Source organism: Lates calcarifer, linkage group LG12 (assembly GCF_001640805.2).
Source record: "Lates calcarifer isolate ASB-BC8 linkage group LG12, TLL_Latcal_v3, whole genome shotgun sequence".
Lineage (NCBI taxonomy): Eukaryota > Metazoa > Chordata > Actinopteri > Centropomidae > Lates > Lates calcarifer.
Window position 1 is genome coordinate 23,401,807 of NC_066844.1, and position 22,748 is coordinate 23,424,554.

The 22,748-nt window shown below is 41.1% G+C and overlaps 2 protein-coding genes across 2 annotated transcripts in view; one reads left to right on the forward strand and one right to left on the reverse strand.

The window, feature by feature from the left end:
- Positions 1-15,060, reverse strand: part of cacna2d3 (calcium channel, voltage dependent, alpha2/delta subunit 3) — a 30,668-nt gene extending 15,608 nt beyond the window's left edge. Inside the window, exons 1-11 of the mRNA XM_051074415.1 lie at positions 14,813-15,060; positions 12,905-12,986; positions 10,974-10,985; positions 9,270-9,386; positions 7,139-7,198; positions 2,815-2,977; positions 2,179-2,310; positions 830-890; positions 545-695; positions 273-347; positions 66-155 (exon numbers count right to left, since the gene is read on the reverse strand). Coding sequence (XP_050930372.1) covers positions 66-155; positions 273-347; positions 545-695; positions 830-890; positions 2,179-2,310; positions 2,815-2,977; positions 7,139-7,198; positions 9,270-9,386; positions 10,974-10,985; positions 12,905-12,986; positions 14,813-14,937 — 1,068 coding nt within the window. The 5' untranslated portion in view covers positions 14,938-15,060. The remainder of the gene's footprint in view (positions 1-65; positions 156-272; positions 348-544; positions 696-829; positions 891-2,178; positions 2,311-2,814; positions 2,978-7,138; positions 7,199-9,269; positions 9,387-10,973; positions 10,986-12,904; positions 12,987-14,812) is intronic.
- A 3,637-nt stretch (positions 15,061-18,697) lies between these two features.
- LOC108886549 (parapinopsin-like) lies at positions 18,698-22,227 on the forward strand. Its single transcript, XM_018681473.2, has 4 exons — positions 18,698-19,399; positions 19,614-19,942; positions 20,691-20,933; positions 22,111-22,227. The coding sequence occupies exons 1-4, from the start codon at positions 19,069-19,071 to the stop codon at positions 22,225-22,227; spliced, it is 1,020 nt and encodes a 339-aa protein (XP_018536989.1). The 5' UTR covers positions 18,698-19,068.
- Positions 22,228-22,748: the final 521 nt, after the last annotated feature.

Genomic DNA, 22,748 nt, shown 5'->3' on the forward strand with positions numbered 1-22,748 from the left:
ACTGGGAAGATTTATGCTTCAACAACATCCCCATTAAACTGACAGTTTACTGTAGTGGAACTTACATCACTCAGGATTGTGAAGGCTTCGGTCAGAGCTTCGCCCAGCAGCCCGATCCCTTTAGCAAACAGCTTGTCCAGATGTTCACGGAAATGCTGACAGACAACGACAAAAGTAGAAAAGAAAAAGGTTTTTTAAACATTAATCACACAAATTCAACCCAGATAGGATCCACGTACATTCATTAAATGTCAGTTTGAATAGAGACTCACGTCTTTATTGGCTCTGTCGGCCCGGACCAGCGTGCCATTCAAACAAGGCTCCACGTAGTGAATCTCCTGATTATACTGGAGAAAAACAAATGACATTTAGATAAAAGAGAATTAAATAAGCACTGTTTGTTTTTCATGGAAGACTGGGCTCCACTCATCAGAAATACATTTAATGGACAGAAATAGACTAAAATTACAGAGAAAAGTGACTGAGATGAACAAATGTATAATTGATCAAAGAGACACAAACAGAGAAAAGGTCACAGTCTTACTGCGATGATGTTAAAGAAGTCGTCATCTCCGAGTGTGTCTAATATGGAGGAGACAGTCTGTCTGGCAATGGTCAGCCTCAGTCCTTTCATGCTTCCACTAACATCGACTAAGATAACTACATCCTTTGGAGACGTTGCTGCCTGGATGTACCTGTGATATGAGGTTAAATCACACACTATGAAACACAGGCTGTTATAATAATACAGAAATAACTGGAAAATAAATACTTTCCTTCCTACAAACTATATGATGTGCAATATTTTCTCAGGTACGTGGAGGCTTACCACTTCCGATTTCTGCAGTCAAAGCCAATGACACCATGTTCATCTGGATGCCACTTCACTCCTGGGGAGAAGATGAAGAAGTCAGTTGAGATGCAGAAAATAACTTTCACAGTGGACAAACACAGGTACACCACCACAGATATCTGATGTGGAAAACAGACAAATCAAGGTGTTTATTTCTTGAACTCTCAGTGAAGTAGACTACAGGCATTTTAAACATCAACACATTTCATTTTGGACCTTTCAGAAGAGAAGGAGAGTATAATGTTTGAAGGATTAGTTTGGTGATATTCTATATTTTTATTGCCAAAAGTTCTCTGTTTTTTCATTATCTGTGCAGTTTATTCCTCTGAGGTATGGACCTCCAAAAACTATTAAAAAGACATCAGAGAGCCACACTTTTGCACTGGGCAACATGTTCCTTCATTATGATGAACACACACTGTGTAGTTTATCTTGAGTCAGTCCCACATTCACCATCCTGCTGCAGTAAATACACACTACTGCAAATGTGGATTACCACGTGGCTAAAAATAGTCCTCAACAAATAACACTACCCTGTTTATGTAATGCTTGTGAAAAACTACTACTGCTACTTTAAGGAAATTATTTATCCTTTTTTAAAAAGTGCAATATATATATTCATGGTCCATTTGAAAAGATGTTAATTTCTGACAGGATCCATTGAGCAGAGTCGGGAGGTGTTGAGAGGCAGACTTGTGTATTGTTGGTTTTGGTTTTTTCATGTGATTTGTTGACATAAAAGAAAAATATCCAATAACATAACTGCCATGAGAACGTTTCCTGAAACTGATAATATATAAACTGTCTACCAATCTACATAACATATTCTCTCTTTCATAAAATATGATCAAAACAAAGCTAATAAGAGTTCAGCAGTGTGTGATTTTAACATTTAAACGCTGAGTACATATTTTTTCTTCTGCATTAAACATACAGAATCCATAGCTGTATGACAATATCATCAGATGGATCTCATCTCTGTGGCTTCGCTCCAACACTGCAGAGAGCCGAGCGGCTGCTTCACATCGCTGTAACGGTCTGATAACTTTGGTTGGATGCAGCAGCCACGCACAGTTCCTCAGTACGGCTGTAGGTCCGCAACCGGCAAATGCTGATTAATTACAGTCTGTATATATGCATCCTCTCTGATGGTCTGTAAAATTACAACATTAGCCAAATTACCCTTTTAGTAATTCTAAATCATTTGTTCTGATCTTTTTTTTCCCCCCGCCTGCACTGACGGCTGATGGCTCCCATGGGACAACCCTTTCTTTTCCCACACACACACACACACAGAAATATGAAGACAGACTGACAACACTCACCAGGGTACTGCCTGAAGAAACCCTTGGCGCTCCCAAAGTACTGCCAGATGAGTGTGGGGTCTCTCTCAAAATTATCAACAAATACTTTATTCAAGGCCTCGGACCAGTAAACTCCGTTCACTATGTCAGGATCTGAGGAGGTGGGAAAAGAAACATCCTGGTTACCACTACTGAGCGAACAGTTGACCTTTGTCCCTTATTGACCCCCCCCTTTGAAGGAGATACAATGGCTGTGACTAAATCATCCCCTCCCCTCCTCCTGCTGGACGAGCCTCCCTTTGTGCCATGAACAGAGACTTACGGGGAGTCCATTACAGCTAAACAAAAGCAGCCCGGGTGATACACAGCGGAGAGGTGACAACACTGAACAGCTACCATATGAGCAACACCCCCCCCACACCCCTCCTCTACACTGTGTCCGATGTCTTTGAAGTGTCTGCAGTTGCTTTCTCTTCATGCCCAGGCTGCTATCGATCCCCCTTCAACTCCACTTCACATCTTCCTGACACTAATTCAACAATCATCTCTCACTTTCACCTCTTACTTTCCTTCCTCCTTCTCTCCTCCCCGTTCATCAGCCCACAGTAGGTTAAAAAAAAAACCTCACATAATCCTGTCCTCTAGCTGTTCTCTTACCTTTATTGTACATGTTGGTGGGCACCTGCACCACACTGAGGCTCAGGTTGACTGACAGGTTATTGAAATGATCGTTGGGCTCCAGGATGAACTCTCCTCCCAGCTCCACGTTATTTCCTTCCCCGTCCACTTCATTAATCAGCACGGCGTTGAAGTACTCATACTGAAGAGTGAGAGAGGAATAAGTTAAAGTCACTGCAGGCACACCGAACATTAACTGAAACCTGCAGAGAGCAGTCGTAACATGCATTATCCTTCACTTCACAAGTCTGCCGTACAAATACTCACACGTCCATGTACACTCAATGTTTCTGGTTGCTGTATTCATTCCTCCTGTCAATACTATCTATTTTGAGATCCCCTCCTAACATGTTCTCAGCCTACAAAATCTGCAGTCATCGCTATCTCTCATAAAATGCACTGTAAAATTCAGTCAAAGCTGAGTCTGAGGAGCCTGAATCAGTCAAATCAAGTGGGTATCCTCCAAAGTTACAGCCTTTTTAGTATGAAACTCTCTTTTTTGTTGCCCCTGACAGTGTTTTCTTTCTGAGCTGTGACATAAAGTGGGAATCCAGGACTGTGGATTCCTCCCCTACCTCTAGATTCAAAGGAATATCTTCACAGTCAGTATAGACAGGAGGAAGCATTACAGCAACCAAAACATGAAGGCCTGAGAGAAGTTATGCCTTTTACTCAGCTGTGTTACACCTCCATCAAAACAGTAATGGGTGCATGGTCTATATCTGCCCTCCGAGGATTATAAACCATCACATTAGGAATAATTATATCAGAACAGAAATGTAAAAAAAGAATGGAGTAGAACAAAATAAAGCAAATGGCGTGATACAGTCTGAGCATTTCCAGAAACTTCCTATCAGGTGAAAATGGTTGAATTGGCCTCTCACAATGTTTAATTTCAGTGATATAACATACTTTTTTTTTTCATCATATTCATTTGGAAACAATTTATTTGTGTTTCAGTTTCTTGCTCAAGGACATTTCAACACGTGAACATGAGGAGCAGGTGATCGGATGACGGCTGATGGCTACAGCAACTCATAATAAATAGGTGGTGAGTATATGACTGTGCAAATGTTATGTGAAACTCTGTTTAGTCAGTGCAGTTTTGGGAATTTCTCCATTTATCAGAATGTATATAAGAGCTAACAGTTGTCACTGATTTCTAAGAAGCCTCTGGATGTGGAAAGAGAACCTCATGAGTGCCAGTGGAAAGTCTGGCCTCCTTAAAGTAAAACCCAACAGTTTGTCTGTCCTGTCCTTCACTGCCTGCTGCTGCTGCTGCAAAAGAAAGACTACCTCATCCTGTCTGAGCGGCCTCTCTGTGGCCTCCGGTCCTTATTGTCTGCACTGTGAGTAGGAGAAAGGGAGGGAGGGAGGGAGAGATGGGTGATGGACTCTACAGCATCACACTCGGGGGAGGCCGCACGGGCATCACCATCAAGCAGCCCCTGACAGCTCATACCACGCCTGAGCAGCTCTCTGACGAGCTGCGGCGAGGGCGGAGGGGGGCGGGCGGGAGAGGGGGGAGAGAGAGCTGCGGAGGGGGGAGCAGCGGGGGAGAGAAACGTGCACCCTCAGCAGAACTGATAGTACTGTAGAGAGGCACGTTAACCACCAGGGTTATTACTGTAGAGGAGGCCATGGGACACTGCAGCTCTCCGAGACGCCCCACTGACTCTTACACCACTGCAGTTAGCTGGAGGCCCTACTGCAGAGATCTGCCCTCCATTACAGACTGCTGGGCCTTACTGTATAACCAGGCTCCAATATCTGGAGATGGTGGGTCGCACTAAGCTTTACACTGTAGGTTTAACAGGCGCTGCTTGTCATAGCTAACAGCTTCATCGAAAATAATATGTTCTGAAGCCAGCCCTCCTCCCCTGATGTTACAGGTCAGGGGATTCAAGGGGAGCTGTTTTTTTTCTCTGCAAGTAAATGCTCAAAAAAACAATTCAACAAACAACATGAGCAAAACACATCTACAGCGTTACTTAAATTGCTTTTACCCTGTAGCATCATTTTGTGCACTCAAATTTGCTATGTACAGGAACTATGTCAGCAGCAGAGGATTCATTTTAAAAACTGTAAACATCCGTCTCCCCTATTTATTTTTATTTTCTCATATACAAAATATGAAATAGAAAGTAAATAAGGATTCTTAAATTACACAATAATCATATTGTCGTGAAGCTGCAAACATTTTTCAGGAACAATCACAAGAGCACAGATTTAAGCCCTTAACCTACAGATTAAAGATTAAAGATAAAAACTACACAAACAACATTTAATCACAATGCTTTTATTCTACTGGTGTGCTTTCCTGTTTATTTAAAATGCTAAACAATATTCCTTATTTCTTATTTCTTCATGAGAAACTGTAAATGTTCCTGATTTTTAAATCCTGATAGAGGCTTTTTCTAGGCCCAAGTAAAAGTTTAAAGTTAAACAAACACTAAACCAAAGAATCATTACAACAGATACATTTCTGAGGAGCCAAGTTTCTGTTGCTCCATCAGACCTGATCTGTACACCCTTGAACCACGGACTGCGCTCGGGTCAATGCAAAACACCCGACTGTCCTGACACGCAGCAGCTGAGATAAGCTGCAGACGGCTTATCTCTCTGTGGTCAGTGAAATGGTGCATGAAAAATGTGTGGTGTCAGAGGAGGCGAGGTTGGCTAAATGATGCCACGAGGAGTAATATCATGACATCACATCATTACCGCAGGTGGATATTGAATTTTCCTTATTATTTTTTATGGCCTTTAAAATGAAATGACTGTGCTGCATACCAATAACTGTCAATTGCTTGAATAGAAATGTTAAAACAGCTTTCAGCTATCAACAGAGTGCAACAATTTTACTGTAAGAATTAAATTTCTTTTCATATATTTTATAAGAAAACATTAATGGTTGTAAAACAGATATTTGTCTAAGGCAAAATAGTTAAATAGAAGACAATGCAATTATGCCAAGATCACATAAATATTATTAAACTTCTACAAACCAGTTTATGACAAGGATATTACAAAGAATTGGATCAGTACTGGTGCATTTCATATTTGTGGAGTCCACATACACATTGTTTGGTTTGAGAATTGTCCATAAAGTGTTTTACCTTGTTTTCTTCATATCAACTCAAATATAATTGAATAAAATTATCTAAAGAAAATAAGTACAATAAATGCATAAACTGACATGTTTTTGTAGATCTGTTTTAGAAAGATAATGGCATTAAATCCAAATTAAGTATTTTCAAGGATCATTGTCAAAAATATGTGATTCTTTAAAAAATAGCAGTTGTTTTCTTTCTGTTTAAGGAGTTTAAAAGTAACCTCTCGTCTTGTTATAGATGTGTGAACAGCAGAGAAACGGGCAGAGAACAAGGTGACTGAAATGTATTCACATGATGTAAATGCTTCTATTAACTGTAAAGTGCTGCCGTTATTTCAGTGTTTTGTTGCTCCAGTGGGTTTCCAATCTAAAGCCATGAAAGTGAAACAATGCACCGCGCAAAAGAGTTTCATTTATCTTTGTCCACTGGAGAGAGAGAGAGAGAGAGAGAGAGAGAGAGAGAGAGAGAGAGAGAGAGCAGTAACAAACGACAGAAATACTGCATTCCCTCTGCAGAGACTGAGGAAGCTCGGGTGCACGCCTGGAAATCCGCAATGAGAGCCGCTAAATAATGTCCCTGAACAGAGTCGGAGGACATGAGCATATCCTGTGAAATATAATTAAAATTAGAAGCGATGCGGGCAGTGTCCCATTATTCTCTCTGCTTTAGCTTGACTGCAAAGACCTGGGTCCAATAATTACCGCATCTCTTGAGAAATACCAGCACCTTATTCAAAATATTTTATCGTGCATTACAATGTGCAGCACAGACTTTAAAGCTGCAAACAGAAGGCGACAGATCTTAATCGCCACTGTACCGTAGGCCTCATGTTCCTCAGTTACTGTACGTGCGTAAAAGCGCAGACCTGCTTTTTGAGCTACGACTCCAACGCTTAGAAACATCCACTCTGAGTTATGACTGTGTGCTGCAGCCTTCAGTGTGTGCGGCATTGCTTATCAAAGAAGCATTATGTATCAAATCGCTGACAGGACATCGGTGTGAAGGACGATGCCAACGCAATTAAAGACTTTTAGGGCCTATTACCCTTCTCTCACCTTGCAGCCGCTCCTCCCCAGCCCGGCTAAAAATGATTCACCCTGGTCTAACGCAATGACACATCACATTTTTAATAATTATGTCCCTCTTTTCTTTTCTTTTCTTTTTCTTTTGTGCAGGACAAACCTCACCTGCAGGTCGGGATTATCCTCGTGCTGATGGTGCGCTTCTTCTGCTGCCTCCACCAGCCGCTGAGAAGAGGGAAAAGGTCGGTTAATAAGAGCAGAGCTATTACACGCATATGTATTAAAAGTATATAAACGATCCTAATCTTATGTAATGTGCATAAACTGCAGTTTCTACTTCAGGTAATATAGCGTACTGCACCAGCTGTAACCACGTTTCTTTAAGACTTCCACAAACTTCCCCCAAAGCCTCAGGGAATCTATTCCCACAAGTTTTTTTTTTTCCACTCTGCTGCTCTTTGTATTTCCCAAACTTGCTGTTTGCACATTGTTCTGGCCGCTTTATTATTTCCACATCTCAACAAATGTCATTCCACTGAGGAGGAACATGATCGAGGACCATAGCCAGGCTTTAAATTAATCTTTGGATGGAATCGACAGCATGTCCAGCTGTTTAAATAAACTCAGTAACAGGAAGTGTTGGTAAGGTTTCCCCTCCTTGGCAATCCTTGTCATGTTTTTAAGAGTAAAAAAATATGCATAAAATGTAGGGCACTACTGTGGAGTGCAGCTGTGAAATGATTGATGGGGCCGGGTTGGAGGATTTCATGCCGTGCACCAAAGCAGCGGTGGCTTCTGTAATAACTCGATTCCGGAAAATGTGCTTGGCTCTGTGTTTCCGGGGGAAAATGCCACCTAAACGTTACAGTCACTCCCGCCTTCGGAGCCAAGCAGGTAATTAACATCTGTCACATGTGTCAAAATAAACTGCTTTATAAACACAACTGAGGCTTTCCCGCCGACCACTGAGCTGCTGTGGCTACATTCAATTGACCTCATGATGAGTTCTCGTGCCGTCAGCAGTTGGCGAATAAAAAATATATATGAGGAAATAAATTCAATGTTTTCTGATTGAGGCGGAGAACACTCTTGGCAAAGGCGAGTGCGCAATTTACCATTTTTAAAAAAAAATGAAATACACCTGCAGCGAGCAGACACTCCACCTTCACCACTTTATTGAGGTCACTGCCTCATTTTAAAGTCGCTTTTCAATTTGGTGCACAGTGATGACGTCACCGGTTTAGGATTTATTAAACCTGTGCAGGTGTAGGTTCAAACGTGAGCCTGGATTTATTCCTGTTTTTTGTTTTTTTCCCTGCATTGCTTCCTCATAATTCCCCCAAAAACCCGCTTTGTTATGAATCACACCAGGTTTATTAAATTACGCGCCTTCCTTTAAGTGTAATTTACAGGCTGAGTTGGTATGAATTGCCGCCCACATGGGATCAGGCATGAGGGAGATAAACGTTATCATTTCCCAGCAGTCCCTGCGAGGTGCAGCATTAAAATGGTTACAAGCTCCTCTGCGCTGAGGTCGCAGCCAGGCTGCTGCTGTGGGTCTGACTGCAGCTTGGACCCGGACTGTAATAAACTACATGTAAGACCATGTTCCAGACGAACCTTTTACACTGGCAGGGAGGAGAAATTTGATCTTTGGACACTGAACAATAGTCTGCTTTTCCAAGCTATTAATCTGCTCAATTTAGGGTCTGTGCGAAAATCTGATCCACTGAGGTGGAGAGGGTCTGAATTTTATCCCCCTTTTTTTATTTGACCCTTTCCGCTCCTCCTAATATCTCCAAATAATATTAATAACAAAAACAATGATTTCCACAGTGCCACATTAACAGTAGAATTAACAAAAGAGTCAACAAGATGTTGTTACCAAAGCATACTATAGGAGTTATCAGAATGATCAGAAAAGTCATCGATGCCACTACAATACAGTAAAGATGAATTAGATCATATTGAGTTAGTGCGGCGTGATCAGACGTCAGACACAATCACAATCACATGACACCTGAATGATTACTTGAAGGTTTCCCTCAGGCAGGTGCATGATAAAACACCAAAAACACAAGTTGAGTGGCTTGACTTCGTTTTGATGTGTGTGAAACTTAAAGACCCTCCCTTAAGCAGAAAGAAAGCAGTATACAGCCCTCCCTGTTCTCTGAAGCTTTCCTGTCACCACTCTAATAACTTACACACCGTCCCTCATCCCCTAAAATAGAATTAAATTTATGAAAAAACAAGTAAATGCAGAATAAAAATATGTTTTCAAACAAATCGTACTTACCCTGGTGGCCTCCGCTTTTCTCCGGAACATTTCCTCCATCCTCACAGCCAGATTTTTGACCAGTTTCACACCATCAATTTCTTCCACTCTGACTGACTTTTCAAATTCTTTATATTTCTGAAAATAACCAGAGACAAGAGCGTAGCATTGACAGAGAGGACAACTGTAAATCTTATGACACTGTTGTAAAAAAACACACTGGAAGCTTAAAGCCACATGATCGATCAACCCGTTAGTAATTAAGTCACTGCAGGGTGTTTTAAAATTTCACCTAACACTAGCGAGACAAGAAAAAAGAAAACATTTAGGTAATTGTTTTTTTTCTTTGTGTGCGTTCTGCAACATTTTAGAGGACGATTGTTTTACGGCATCCCACTCCAGAGAGATTGGGAATTGTTAAACAAGGCTTATAAGCCTTCACATGTTGGCTGACAAGCTGCATCCAGCCAGTCTCAGATGAACGGCTGATAAAACCCTCTGCAGCACAGGATGATTGATAGTCTTTATCTGGTCTCAGTCATTGGCTGCACATGCTGCCTCTTTCTCTCTGATTGGCTGGAGATGGCCATGTTGGGTGGCCGTGGGGGGCGGGGCTGGCTCTGAAGGCTATGCATGGTAAGAGGGTAATTGAAATGGAGTCAAAGCACAGGAGAAAGATAATAACGTGTCAAGCTCGGCCGATTCTGGATAATGAACTACACCTCACATAATGCTGATTCTGCTGGATGCACAGGACCTCCAGTGATACAGAACAAAGCCCGCCACAGCTCGGAGGAATATAACATTACATAATCCCACACCTGCCTGACACTCAGACACACACACACATATGCCAAATAAAAACAAAAGCCTGATCCTCTCATGCTGTCCAGTCAGCCATATCACACACACACTTCCAATAACCTTATCTGAAAATAAACATAATCCACAATGGGCTTGTAGCACGCTCTCAAACACATTGTGTGGATAGGACGCACACAAAAACACACACACATCAGTACATGAGGCGACAAATTACCTACTGAAAGGAAGAGTGTGGGCTCGCAGTGGAGCAGAACAGTTCATTTCACGCCTGTCCTCCTCGCCTCAGCACCCCGAGTCCCCAGTACCCTCCTCCCCCTCCTCTTCCTGACTCACACTCCTCCAGTCATCAAGTGGAGGTTAAGCCCCATCCATCAAAAGCACTGATCATGATTATTGATTAGAGTAATGACCAGTGCAGGAGTGAGGTCTGCCTGCCGGGAGCCTGAAGAGTCTCAGTGTTTCCCCCGCTTTTGTATTTTCCAGAAATCTGTGAAACCCGGGTAATTCACCATAAAAGCATCTAATGATCAGCCTTAATGACCAGCCCCTAACGACCCGTCAGTTCCCTCACAGCTCAGTGCTTTGTGCTGACTGGCTCGGCACAGCTCTCTCCAGACATGCCTCCATGAACAGGAACACGAGCAAAATGCTTACATACACACAAAAAGGAACAAGTCTGCAGGGCACATTGCAAAAAAAAAAAAAAAATATATATATATATATATATATATGTTTTTGTACAATGATGAAATGCATATTTGGTAACAAATGGAAGGAAATGACGCACAGTGCTTCAGCTTCCACATCGTTTGAACTTAAATCTTATACATTAGTGTAAGGAACTGTCACCTCATTGCAAGGAGGTCCTAGGTTTGGACCCTGGAGCCGCTTTCTAAATGCAGTCTGAATGCTCTCCCCATGTTTGCGTCCTCTGGGCGCTCCGCTTTCCTCCCACGCTCCAAGACAAGCAGCAGAGCTTTTGGGATTAATCCTGCTACTGCCCTTGACCGAAGCACTGGCCTCAGAACTGGAGTTGGTCCCCGGACGCGGTGCTGTGATAGCCCACAGCTCCTAAAATAGTGAGGATGGGTCAAATGCAGAGGGTTAATAAGTATAACAGGGATTAATGTAGTAACTTAACCTACAGGGAGGAAGGACAGAGGGTCGTAGGTGAAACTGATCTACACAGGATTCATCAAACCAGAAAAATAGAAACCACTGTTCACTGTAACGCAGTGCAATAGTAATAAATACAACTCAGTTGGCAAGTATTGATCCAATTCTGTGGACATTTTTGAGGCTGTAGTTTGTTCTTGTATTGAGATTAACTATTAAAGAGTGTCTCTAAATTTTGTTGCTAAGAGACATTGACACAACACAAACAACACAAAGTACAGGTAAACAACATAGAACTGAGTCAGCAACTTAACACCTAACACATTAGAGTCTATAATGTTATATAACAGTTGTTTGGCTGTAACCTAAAGTGATGGTGTGTTGCATGTGCATACATCTTCCACACCAGAGACTTTCTCATGTGTTTGTTGTATGGCTAAGACTTTTCAGACATCAGACCTTTATTTTCTAATTCTCATGCAGATCCCACATTGGTTCAAAATATACTAAATACGTCACACTGCATTTTGGGGAAATGCTGTGTAAAATAATGTACAAGATTTCCAGAATATCTGCGTTTGTTCTAATGATGTAGCCATGAAAACACCGTATGTTGGGTTTGAATAGTTCATTTGGTCTAAGTATCATAAGGTCTGTCGAAACATTTTTAAATTTAGGGCTTCTTAACTTTACATGATAACTTTATATTTTTATGGCTTGTGCAGTTTGTGTTCTTATTTTTATCGCCTTGTCCGCCTCCTCCGCCTCCTCTGCCTTTTCTCTTTCTATTTTCTCTCTTTCTGTAAAGCGTACTTTCTATAATGTAACCTAATGGCATCATTAGGCTTTAATGCCTTTTAAAATGCCAAAGGGTATGAATATAATGTGTATACAACTGGTAACCTTTATGTATCTATATAAAAATCTAACATGCACAAAAGAGACTTAAACCACATCAAACCCATGCTGTTTATCTCCTATATTTTCACTGTAATTTCTTGAGGCACATGAACATCACACACAGCGTGTGCTGTACTGTATGCACTGTAACTCTGGGCACACACTCCTCACTGCAGTGCAGTTTTCAGCATTCACGCAGTGGAGCTTCATCTCCAGCTGTTTACTTCACAGTCTCTGGTCTGGTCCTATTTAAGTGACGCAGACAGTTCACCATTCATCTACCTGAGTCAACTCTGGCCACCTTTTTAAACTGGATGCTTGTGAACACAGAGTCCACCTCTGCCATCAAGTGGTCAGAGAGTTAAATCTACTGCACTGGATCATCACTCATTCTCTGTAGTTTTCACTTGTTCATCATATCACCACCCCTTCACCCACTGTTGAACCCAACTACACACTTATTAAATTTGTCTCCTTGTCGCATTCATATCCAGAGGTTGAAACTCTTGACTCCAGAGAGTTAACTGGAGAGATGAGATGAGAAAAGGAATCAGAGCCGTGGTTAATGGGCCGTGACAAGTACAAACACACACATACACACACACACACATACACACAGAGCTCTGTCTCTGCCAAACACACCTGAGTCTCCTCTGAAATAACGCATCAGCATTCAGCTGAGACACCAAAACGTCTCTGCAGCCATTAGAGAGGGAACACAGCATTACACCATACAATGTGTGTAACTACATGACCATCAGACAAAGAGAAAAACCATTTGTGTTCACACAAGACTGGGAAATGAGAAGAAATACCTTTTGCAGTAGTTGGGATCCAGAATATTTTGCAGAAATGGATTTAATTTCTCCACCAAATGCTGAGGCCCACAGCTTAACACTAAAAAAAAGGAGGGGAAAAAAAGACACTTCAGACAAATGCAGATTAAGAAATGTAAAAACAAATACACAGAAATGTAAAAGACTGACTGTAAAAAAATAGAAATATATCTGTTATTGGCCAAACTTAAACATGGTATTTAATTAATACTTCATGTCTTCACCTAATCTGCTTTAAATGCATTTTATCTCTCTCTTTTTTCTGGCTTCTTTTCCAACATGATCCATCAAAAGAAAGTTGTCATGGCTCAGTGGTCCTGACCTTCGCTCTGCTGACAGATGATTGCTTGTAATTTTGATGATCTATTACATAGTTATTGGAGCTTCTGCTACTAAACTGTAAATGACTATGAGACGGCGAAGTACTGTACCTGAAATACCTAAAATATAAAACAAAAGTGAATGTAACTATCTTACAGGAAACACAGATGATGTTTCCCGTCTTGAAACATTATCCATGTTTTTATCCAAATGACTTTTATGGATTCAAAAAGTCAAGAAGGAATATATATTCAATCTGAAAAATAAAAGATCTGTAGTAACGTGTTGATGAAGTGTCCTCAGCTACAGAACCAACTTTGCCAACAGAGTTAAGTAGAGACACAATTTCTGAAAGATTTCACAAAATGGAATAATTTATTCTCAGTTGATTTTCTGTTTTCTGTTGGTTTGGAAAATCTTATGGATTTCTGATGGAACATTGTGGCTTTAAACTAAAGTAATGGTTTAAAAAACTTACAGGAAAAAACTCTTAGATTTTAAAGGTGTGCAGCAGAGATTTTTGACATCAGTTCCTACACAGAGTTTTAACAGATTTAATTCTGTCACCAGCGTTATACAGGACGAGATTCAGTACTGGAATCTGACTTCATGTCTTAGATTTTTATTTTGAATTTTTCATATTTTTAATAATCGTTGTAGGCAGAACAAGGAAACAAATTCCTGCAAAAAGTTTCTCTGGTAAAAGGCTGCAGTTCACCAAGTCTTTTAGCTTGTTGCAGCTGAAATCTGACTTAAAAAGAAAAATTAGATTCAGAACATTCACACATTCAGAAATGTCTGATCAGCTCATTATTGTTTGTAGACAGCTGGTAATTATTTGATTACACCTGTAAACATCTGCAGAGTTGTGATTTCAACTGTGAGAATTTATAGTTACAACAGGAGTATGGCTTGTTTAAAAGAATCTATTTGAATTATTAGACATTTAGAAAAAAAATTGAGATTATGAAAGTTGCCTCTTATAAATAAATTACTCCACAAGTCCAAGAGATATAAAGATTTTTATAAAATGGAGTCTAACAAGCCTGACACATTATTGTTATTTCTGACTTATTTATGACACATATAATTGTCATTGTTAATTGAGACAAAAAAGAAAATAGAGTTTTGTTGCAGCAGTGTTGTCCACCTGTTCTACTTTGAATTTCTCCACCTCCTGTGAATATTTTAATCCTCCTGCTTATTTGCTAAAATCACCTCTGTAATTACTTGTTTCCTCCCTCCAGTATCACGCTCTACCAATAAGTGGTGAATTAAACCGGTAATACGGCCTGTGTGAGGGGAACACAAGCAGAGTGTCTGTGGTTAAATTAAACTGCCACAAGGAAATCCGCCAAGACAAAGAAGAAATAAGCGGCATTTTCAGAGATCTTTATGCCCAGTGTCGCTTTAACTTTAACCTGTTTAAACTTCCTGAAATGAATGTAAATCTAAGAAAATGCCGCTCTTCTAATGGCTGCATTCCCTGCCAGTAAGATACCAACGTGCCAGGTATCTCCGTGTTATTTCCATCTTAACGAAGTTGCAGAGCAGCTTCTTACTCACACTGACAGAGGGATCCCTTGCTGGGACCCCGCCACCTCCACCACGTTCAAGCCGACGAAGATCCAGAGCAGAAGGAAGCTGGTGCTGCACATGTGCGAGAAAAGGATCCTCCAGTTTCCCTGCATCTTCAACTCGGCCTGAAGATGCAGTATAAAAAATAATTTAAAAAATAGATATACACAGTTAAGTCCCGTTTCCGGTACCGTGCTGGACTGCTGGAACCCCGGGTCCACCCTCTCCAGCCGCGCTTCTGCCAGCACGTACCCTACTGTATCTTATCGTGGAGAGAGAGAGGAGAGGGAGAGAGAGAGAGAGAGAGGAGAGAGAGAGAGAGAGAGAGAGAGAGAGAGAGAGAGAGAGCATCATCCTCCAGCCTCCAGCTTCTGCTCTTCCCGTCTTCCTCTGAAAAGGGGAAAAACCTCTCAGTCTGCTCTCTGCTGCAAGAATCACAGACCTTTATCCCTCGCAAAACCGTATCGTCTGTTTCAAACACGAAAAGCTCGAGCAGGTGAAATTGGCAGAATGTGATTTCTGGAGGGACCCACTCATCCAAAGAGCGCGCCATGGACAGGTGTATCGTCCACACAGCTGCAGAGAAAAATGAAATCCATCTGTAAAACACTGAACTTTGGTTCCTCTCCGCAACACACTTCTCTCATGTCTCAAGTTGTTGGATTTAACACTGACGTTGCATAATACTGTACACGCCTGATGCACTGTACTGTCGCCAATCTGCACGCTGCACACACACACACACAAACACACACACACACACACCAAGATTTACAAGCGTGTGTTTTTTTACAATAATTGAAATGTGATTATGTAGTGCGCGTAATAATTACTCCGCGGAGCATGAAGTTAAAGCCCGGAGATGTGTTTGAGGGGAGATTTCTTGCATAAAATGGCTCTGTGGGCGATAATGAGACTGCAGATATTTGATGAGGACTTCCGCACTGCCAGCAGCATGATAAAGGAAGAAGAAGAAGAAAGAACAGATGATCATGGGAGTTATTTGGGTTTGGGAAGATACGTTCACTGTCCTCCACACCTACTTCCACACGAGCAAGTTAGAGAGATACATGTCAGTGAATGCATCTTGAAGAAATACATCCTGTAAACTTCCATCGTCTATGATTGGCTGAAGTCTCGTAAATTAATCACTTTGATCGATGACGTCACGTCACTCACCAGCAACTTTTCCACGTGGATCCTGGAGATTATGTCAGGAGTGGAGCTGTGGTGAATTAGCGCCTCTGCTGCTGCGCGGCTGGTGGAGAAACATCTACTGAGACATAAAGTTCTGGTTTGTGCGATAAAATAAAACCTGAAGATGTGGCTCTGTGCTCTAAACGCTGATTAGGAAGCGATAATGATGTCAAGGCAGCAGGAGGGTTGATGCACCCCCCCACCCCCACTTCCCCTCCTCCCGCACCACCACCACCATCACCACCACCACGTCAGGAGCAGTGTTTCGACTTGAGGCTTTTATTAGTTTAGTAATTGCATCGTACATCAAAGTTGTGAGGAGCCTGTACTGTCTGGGACGTGCCGATAAGCCGTCTGCATGTTGGATGACGGACAATATCATCCAGTCTCTTCTCCTCTGAGCTCAGCAGCAGCAGCGGCTCCCCCTGCAAGCTTTAATTAACCACCAGCAGAAAATAGAAGCGGCTCTCAGTCACGGCACCGAAGAAAAGTCCTCGAGTTTTATTCGTCCAGTTAAATGCAAGACTGGGATTCGAGTCTTGCTCTTGCGTGTTCTTGGGCAAACAACTCGATATTTTCTCCTGGGCTGTTGCAGAGTTTTTTTTACGCATGAGGATACAAACCAAATTGTCCAGCTGATTGGATTTTTTTAAAGTCATGACTTCCACCCACACAGTGCAATAGGTCAAATAAACACATCAGAAGGCCATATGGGAACAGATTTAGTGAACGACAGAGTAAAATTGTTTGAGATGATGCATCTTGCTGCATGGCTGGTTATTTGCTGCTGATTTGTGATTGTACAGAAATATTTCTTTCAGTGCAGGGTTTCCTCCTGAATCTTTTAAGACATTTAAAATACTTCTAATAATTTGTGTCTGAAATATATTTCACACAAAACAAGTGAATTTTCATTGTTAAAAATCCCCTTATTCCACAATGAAAATGTAGGATCTATGAATGTGCAGATATTTTTTATTTCATGAATGTGAAAAAAGCTCCGTAATGTCTTTGGGTGGGTGCTGAATTCACTTTGCAGCGCCGTGTTTGTGTCTTTATGCTTCAACTTCACATTACAGGTCAACCTAAGGTTAGTTTACAGGCTTTTTCCAGAGCTCTTAACTGTATCATACAGACTTTGTCAGGGCATGTAGCCTGCTTACTGGCTTTTTGTAGAGCTTTTAAGCACAGAAAAGCTCAGACAAACTTAGGAGAAAGCATCAAGTGCTGGCCTTGAACATAGTCCACTCAAATCCGATGTCCCCACCTTCCCCCAGGATGTGTGAGAAGGGCCTCAGCCAGGTATCCTCAACCTAACCCCACCATCTCATCCATCAGTTGACAGCTCTCCTCTTTACCAGAGTGTCCTACAGCCAAAGATCTGATGATATGACCCCAGAGTTGATCATCGACCTTAGGCATACCATGTACAGTTATGAACCACAAACTTGGTGTTTGATATGGAGGAGGTCCTGTTTTCCCTGATCTTTGAAAAGAAAGATGAAGGAAAAACACACAAACCCCTGTACATTTTTTGGTCAAAACAATGGCAGATGAAAATGTAATGTGGCCCCTCTTTTTACAATTGTCATTCCAAGTGACGCATCATTCCAAATGAATCAGAATTAAAGGTATTGTTTTAAACATAAAGCTTCATAATCAGGGCCAGGCCGCTGCTGAACTCTCAACCCAAACAGTTGTAATCTCCATCTTGACTTGATTGGACATAAACCTCTTAGAAGGTTAAACATCGGACACCTGTTGTCCTGTTCTCCTGTTAAATCCTGGAGCTTAATCTCACCTACCTCCAGCTGTCAACTTATACTCACCCAGTGTTATATATTTGCTTATAGAGTCACATGACAGACTGAACTGTGATGGTGGAAAGATTATCTCACACCTCGGTGTCCCATATGTTGTTCATTTGTCTTATTCATGTACAGTAAAGTGTTTATAAACCTAGTGTCTTGAAATCTTTGCATTACTGCTGTAAACATTCAAAAAATATGTGTGTTTAATCCCATATACCAGTCACATTAACCTTTACTGCTGTTTTCCCGAGTTCAGGTTGTTATTATCGTGACTGTAACTCAGCATCACTCTGAGTTAGTGTTTGATAACATGTTTGGTTAAGACTTATTTATAGCACATTGCAGTGATCCTGAGTCCAGACAGCACATTGCATTGTGTACGTAAATAAAAGCTTAACCAGTTACTTCACCATTTTGGGAACACCAGTGGGAATAAATGGGATCTTGCTGCAGGGGTAATTTCTCTTAAACTGACAGACAGAAAACAGCATCATCTTTAAGACACAGGTAGAGAACATTCACACAAATTTAGAGTAAAAGTTTATCTAATGTTTTCGTTCATATGCAGTGTTATAATGTTCACTCTTTTGCAGAGACAGGTTTTAATGTTTATTCTTATTTTAATAGTGTTGATATATTTTGTTATGTCTCTTTAAAACACTTTGGTCAACAGCTGTTGTCTTACATGTGCTCTATAAATAAACTGACTTGACTGAATACTGACACTGATTAAACTCAACTTGACCCCTGGTTTGTGTGAAGAAACCAAAAAGACAACAACAGAAAGAAGAGAAAAAAAGGAGCAGAAATACATAATCAACTCTCATCAGTCTTTACTGTAGGTGCTATATGTATATAATACATTTCCTCTGAACATTTCTTAGAAAGCTAACTCAAAAGTTTCTTCACCCTTCTGTGAGGTAGGAGTGGTCACAGACTTTGTTGTTGTTTTGTTTTTGTTTTTTTTGCACTTGCTCAGCAGACTGATCCCAGTGAGGAGCACTGTGAAGTCATCCTGTTTAAGTGCTTTTACAATCAAGCAAAAGGTGAGGGATCAAGGATCATCATTTGGAGGAATTACTCTTTGTTAAGTCCAGATCTGGAGGATTTATTCTTGGACTTGAGGCATCTAATCTCAGTTGTCACAGTCGAGTGGTGAGATATTGAACATCATAGAAGCTCCAGGTGAAGAAGAAACTACCCGACTCGCTTTTTTTTTTTTAAAGCTTTGGATCCATGCAGCCATCCGTCTTTTTACCCAATGCTTCCTCCTACCTGGGCCCACAGGAGGACGCCCCTCTGTCACGCGTCGGCTTCATTATTCTATCCATCATCATGGCCCTTTTCACCGGTCCAGCCATCGTACTCAACGCTACAGTGATTATTGTGTCCCTCATGCACAAGCAGCTGAGGCAGCCACTCAACTACGCTCTGATGAACATGGCTGTGGCTGACCTGGGCACAGCCATGACCGGAGGCGTGCTGTCTGTGGTCAACAATGCTCAGGGGTACTTCTCCCTGGGAAGAACAGGCTGTGTGATGGAGGGCTTTGCAGTGTCCTTGTTTGGTGAGTGAAAAGAGGAGAACAGGTTAAGTATTTGTTTTAATATGCAGAATTATTTTACAACAAGTGCATCTTTTCTTATGTAAAATGAGATGTGATTGATCATTAAATGCTCACAATAAATTATTTTAGTTTAGCACAATGATAAATGTCCTTTTAATCATGCAGAATTTTCTCATAGTTCAATATTTATTTATGTTTTATCAACTGTCCGCAGGCATCACATCCCTGTGCACAGTTGCTCTGATCGCAGTGGAGAGGATGTTTGTTGTGTGTAAACCATTGGGACAGATGACCTTCCAAAAGACTCATGCGATGGGAGGCATTGCCCTGTCCTGGCTGTGGTCCCTCACATGGAACTTACCCCCCCTGTTTGGCTGGGGCAGGTATGAGCTGGAGGGGGTCAGGACATCCTGCGCACCGGACTGGCACAACCAAGACCCACAAAATGTCTCCTACATCCTGGCTTATTTTGCAGTGTGTTTTGCAGTTCCCTTCGCCATTATCCTGGCATCCTACACAAAACTGATGTGGACTCTACACCAGGTGAGCATTTGTACATTTGGTTTCATCATGGTGGAAATTCACTGAGTGCATTTGCTAAAGAACTGGACTAAAGTACAGTTTTGTGGCACTTGAGTAATTCCAATTTCTTTTACTTTATACTTCAACTCTTCCAGACTTAAGAGGGAAATATTGTACTTTTCACTCTGCTGCATTTACCTGACCGCTACAATTACCAGTTATTTTTCAGATTTAGACTTTACATTTAAAAAATGCATGTCTATAAAATACAATACATTGTCTGGCTCCCAACCTTTCTGACTTGTGACCCCTCACTAAAAAAAACTATTTGGGGTCCTTTGTCATGTTTCAGATGTCTGAACTTCTAAAGTTCTCAAATTGTTCTCAGTTGTTTAAACTCCAAAGGGAACAAATGATCCAACATTTTACCAAAAAAAATCTAATATTACAGAAAAGCCTAAAATATGAAGACTAATCTGCATTGCAGAATGTTGTTTTTTCCTTTTCTCTACCACATTAATCAACTCGTGATCCCTCAGATTTATCTTCTGATCCTCAAGAGGGGCCCAACCCCTCCTCCAACTTGAGGACCACTGGACTAAACACCAATATCAACATGGAACATAATTTATAATAATACATCACTGGCAGAGGCTGTTTCTGCAGGATGAGTGCTTTTATTTGTGATAACTTACATGTGCTTTTCTGATAACACTTCTGTACTTTTCTTACATCACTGTATCTGTTCTGTTTTTATTCTGTGTTACAGGTATCAAAGATGGCCTGTGTGGAAGGTGGTGCAGTAGCTAAGGGAGAGATGAAGGTGGCATTTATGGTGATTCTGATGGTCCTGACATTCCTCATCAGTTGGCTGCCTTATGCCGGCCTGGCCATGCTGGTGGTCTTCAACCCTGATGTGGAGATTCACCCACTGGTAGGAACAGTTCCTGTCTACCTGGCCAAGAGCAGCACTGTGTATAACCCCATCATCTACATCTACCTCAACAAACAGGTACAGTAACACCACACAGATTAGTTTCATAATGGAGTCCTGCCAGATATAAAAAACTGAATAATAAATTGTAGGTATGAATGAAGTATTTAGCTCTTCTAGAGCATCAGCACCATCTAGTGTTACATGTACAAAGACATTACAGTACTCTGCCTCAGAGCTGATATTCAGTGCAGCACAGGAATGTGTGTAAATGCTGTACATGAAAGTTTGAAGCCCCTCTGGTAGATTACAGATTTTGCGGAATTCAATAAAATAAATGAATAGATTAACAAATGGTGTGTGCAAAAGTCTGGGCACCCTTCTACTTGTTAAGATAACAAAACAGTGAGGGCCATAAAAAGATATCAATCATTGTCTGAAATAACACTCAGAGATGGTACTTGAGAGGAACTGTGGAAGTAAAGACCAGCCAGATAAAACCTGCCATCTGTTGGGTAGAAAGGCAGAGAGCAAAACCCCAATATGACTGTAAAGGATCTGCTGGAAGGTTTAGCTGACACAGCAGTGGTGGCACACCGGTCCACTGGGCAGCATTGATGCACAAGGGAAAGTCATCAGAAGGAAAACCTTATCAAAAGCAACATCTGGATAGGCCAGAGTCATTTTAGAAACAAGTGCTGTGGACAGATGAATTTAAAGCTGAATGCAAATATAATGAAGTCAATCAGGAAACTGAAACAGAGAGGAGGCAGGCTGCTACAATAGCACATCGATCCAACGCAATCTCTAAAAATCAAAACAAAATGGTTTAAATCTTTACCTAAACTAAAGCGGAAAATATGTATTAAATGTATTTCATTTAATTTTTTTTCTTACAACACATAACACAACACAAAGATATATGCTTACATTATTAACAATATATGGAAGCATTTAATGCACTGCAATGCAACAAAGAAACTATAGAAATTAATGATAATAAATTGTATAGAGTCCCCTTGTAATATGTTTACATTTTAAAAAAAGTTAAGTTGCTGTTTATTTGGCAGTATTTTAGCATTATTGTTAAATGTGACTGTTTTATTTATTTCTATACTAGACTGAATATCTGTAACCACCTTATATTACTGCATCCTGTATTAGCAGCTGGATATTGTTTGAATGTTTGTTGAAAAACAGACAGTATATCTTGTCTTGGGCTGAACTTGTTATGCTGTTTCATTTTGTTGTCTAGTTTCGTAAATATGCTGTGCCCTTCCTGCTGTGTGGGAAAGAGCCCTGGGACCCAGACGAGGCGTCAGAGGGAGGGACAACTGTGGAGACTGCAATCAACAAAGTATCTCCTGCCTGAAGTGTGCACAGTGTACACATGCCTATCCACCCCTTGAAAAGATTTTTGTCTGGAATATGTATAATTTAGTTTCTGCTCTAATATGTGGCTTTAATGCATATATGAAGACCTCATCTATGGTGCTTATGGTTAAAATCTTGTGAAAACGGTGTCCAGTGTTTGTTTGTTTTCTAAAGCAGCAGTCCCCAACCAGAGGGCCGCAAAGAAAAAATAAATAATTTATATCATTTCATGTTATTGAGTATTCGAGTCTGTGGGGTGTTTTATTTTGAAAAATGACCGGAAGCTCTGCCCCTCATATCCGTCTGTGCCCCCTGATACCGCTTGACACACACCTGTCTGTCATGGCTGCGGTTCCCGGCAAGTCTAACTAGCTAGCTAACTAGCTTAAACGAGTCAAAAACAAATGACTGTGGAGAGCGTCTTTGAAAAGGGAAAAAGCTTAAGACTGTCAGGAAAAGGAAAGCTGCATTTAATGGGAAATACCAGGAGTCCAACCTCCAAAATACGGCTTTACAGGT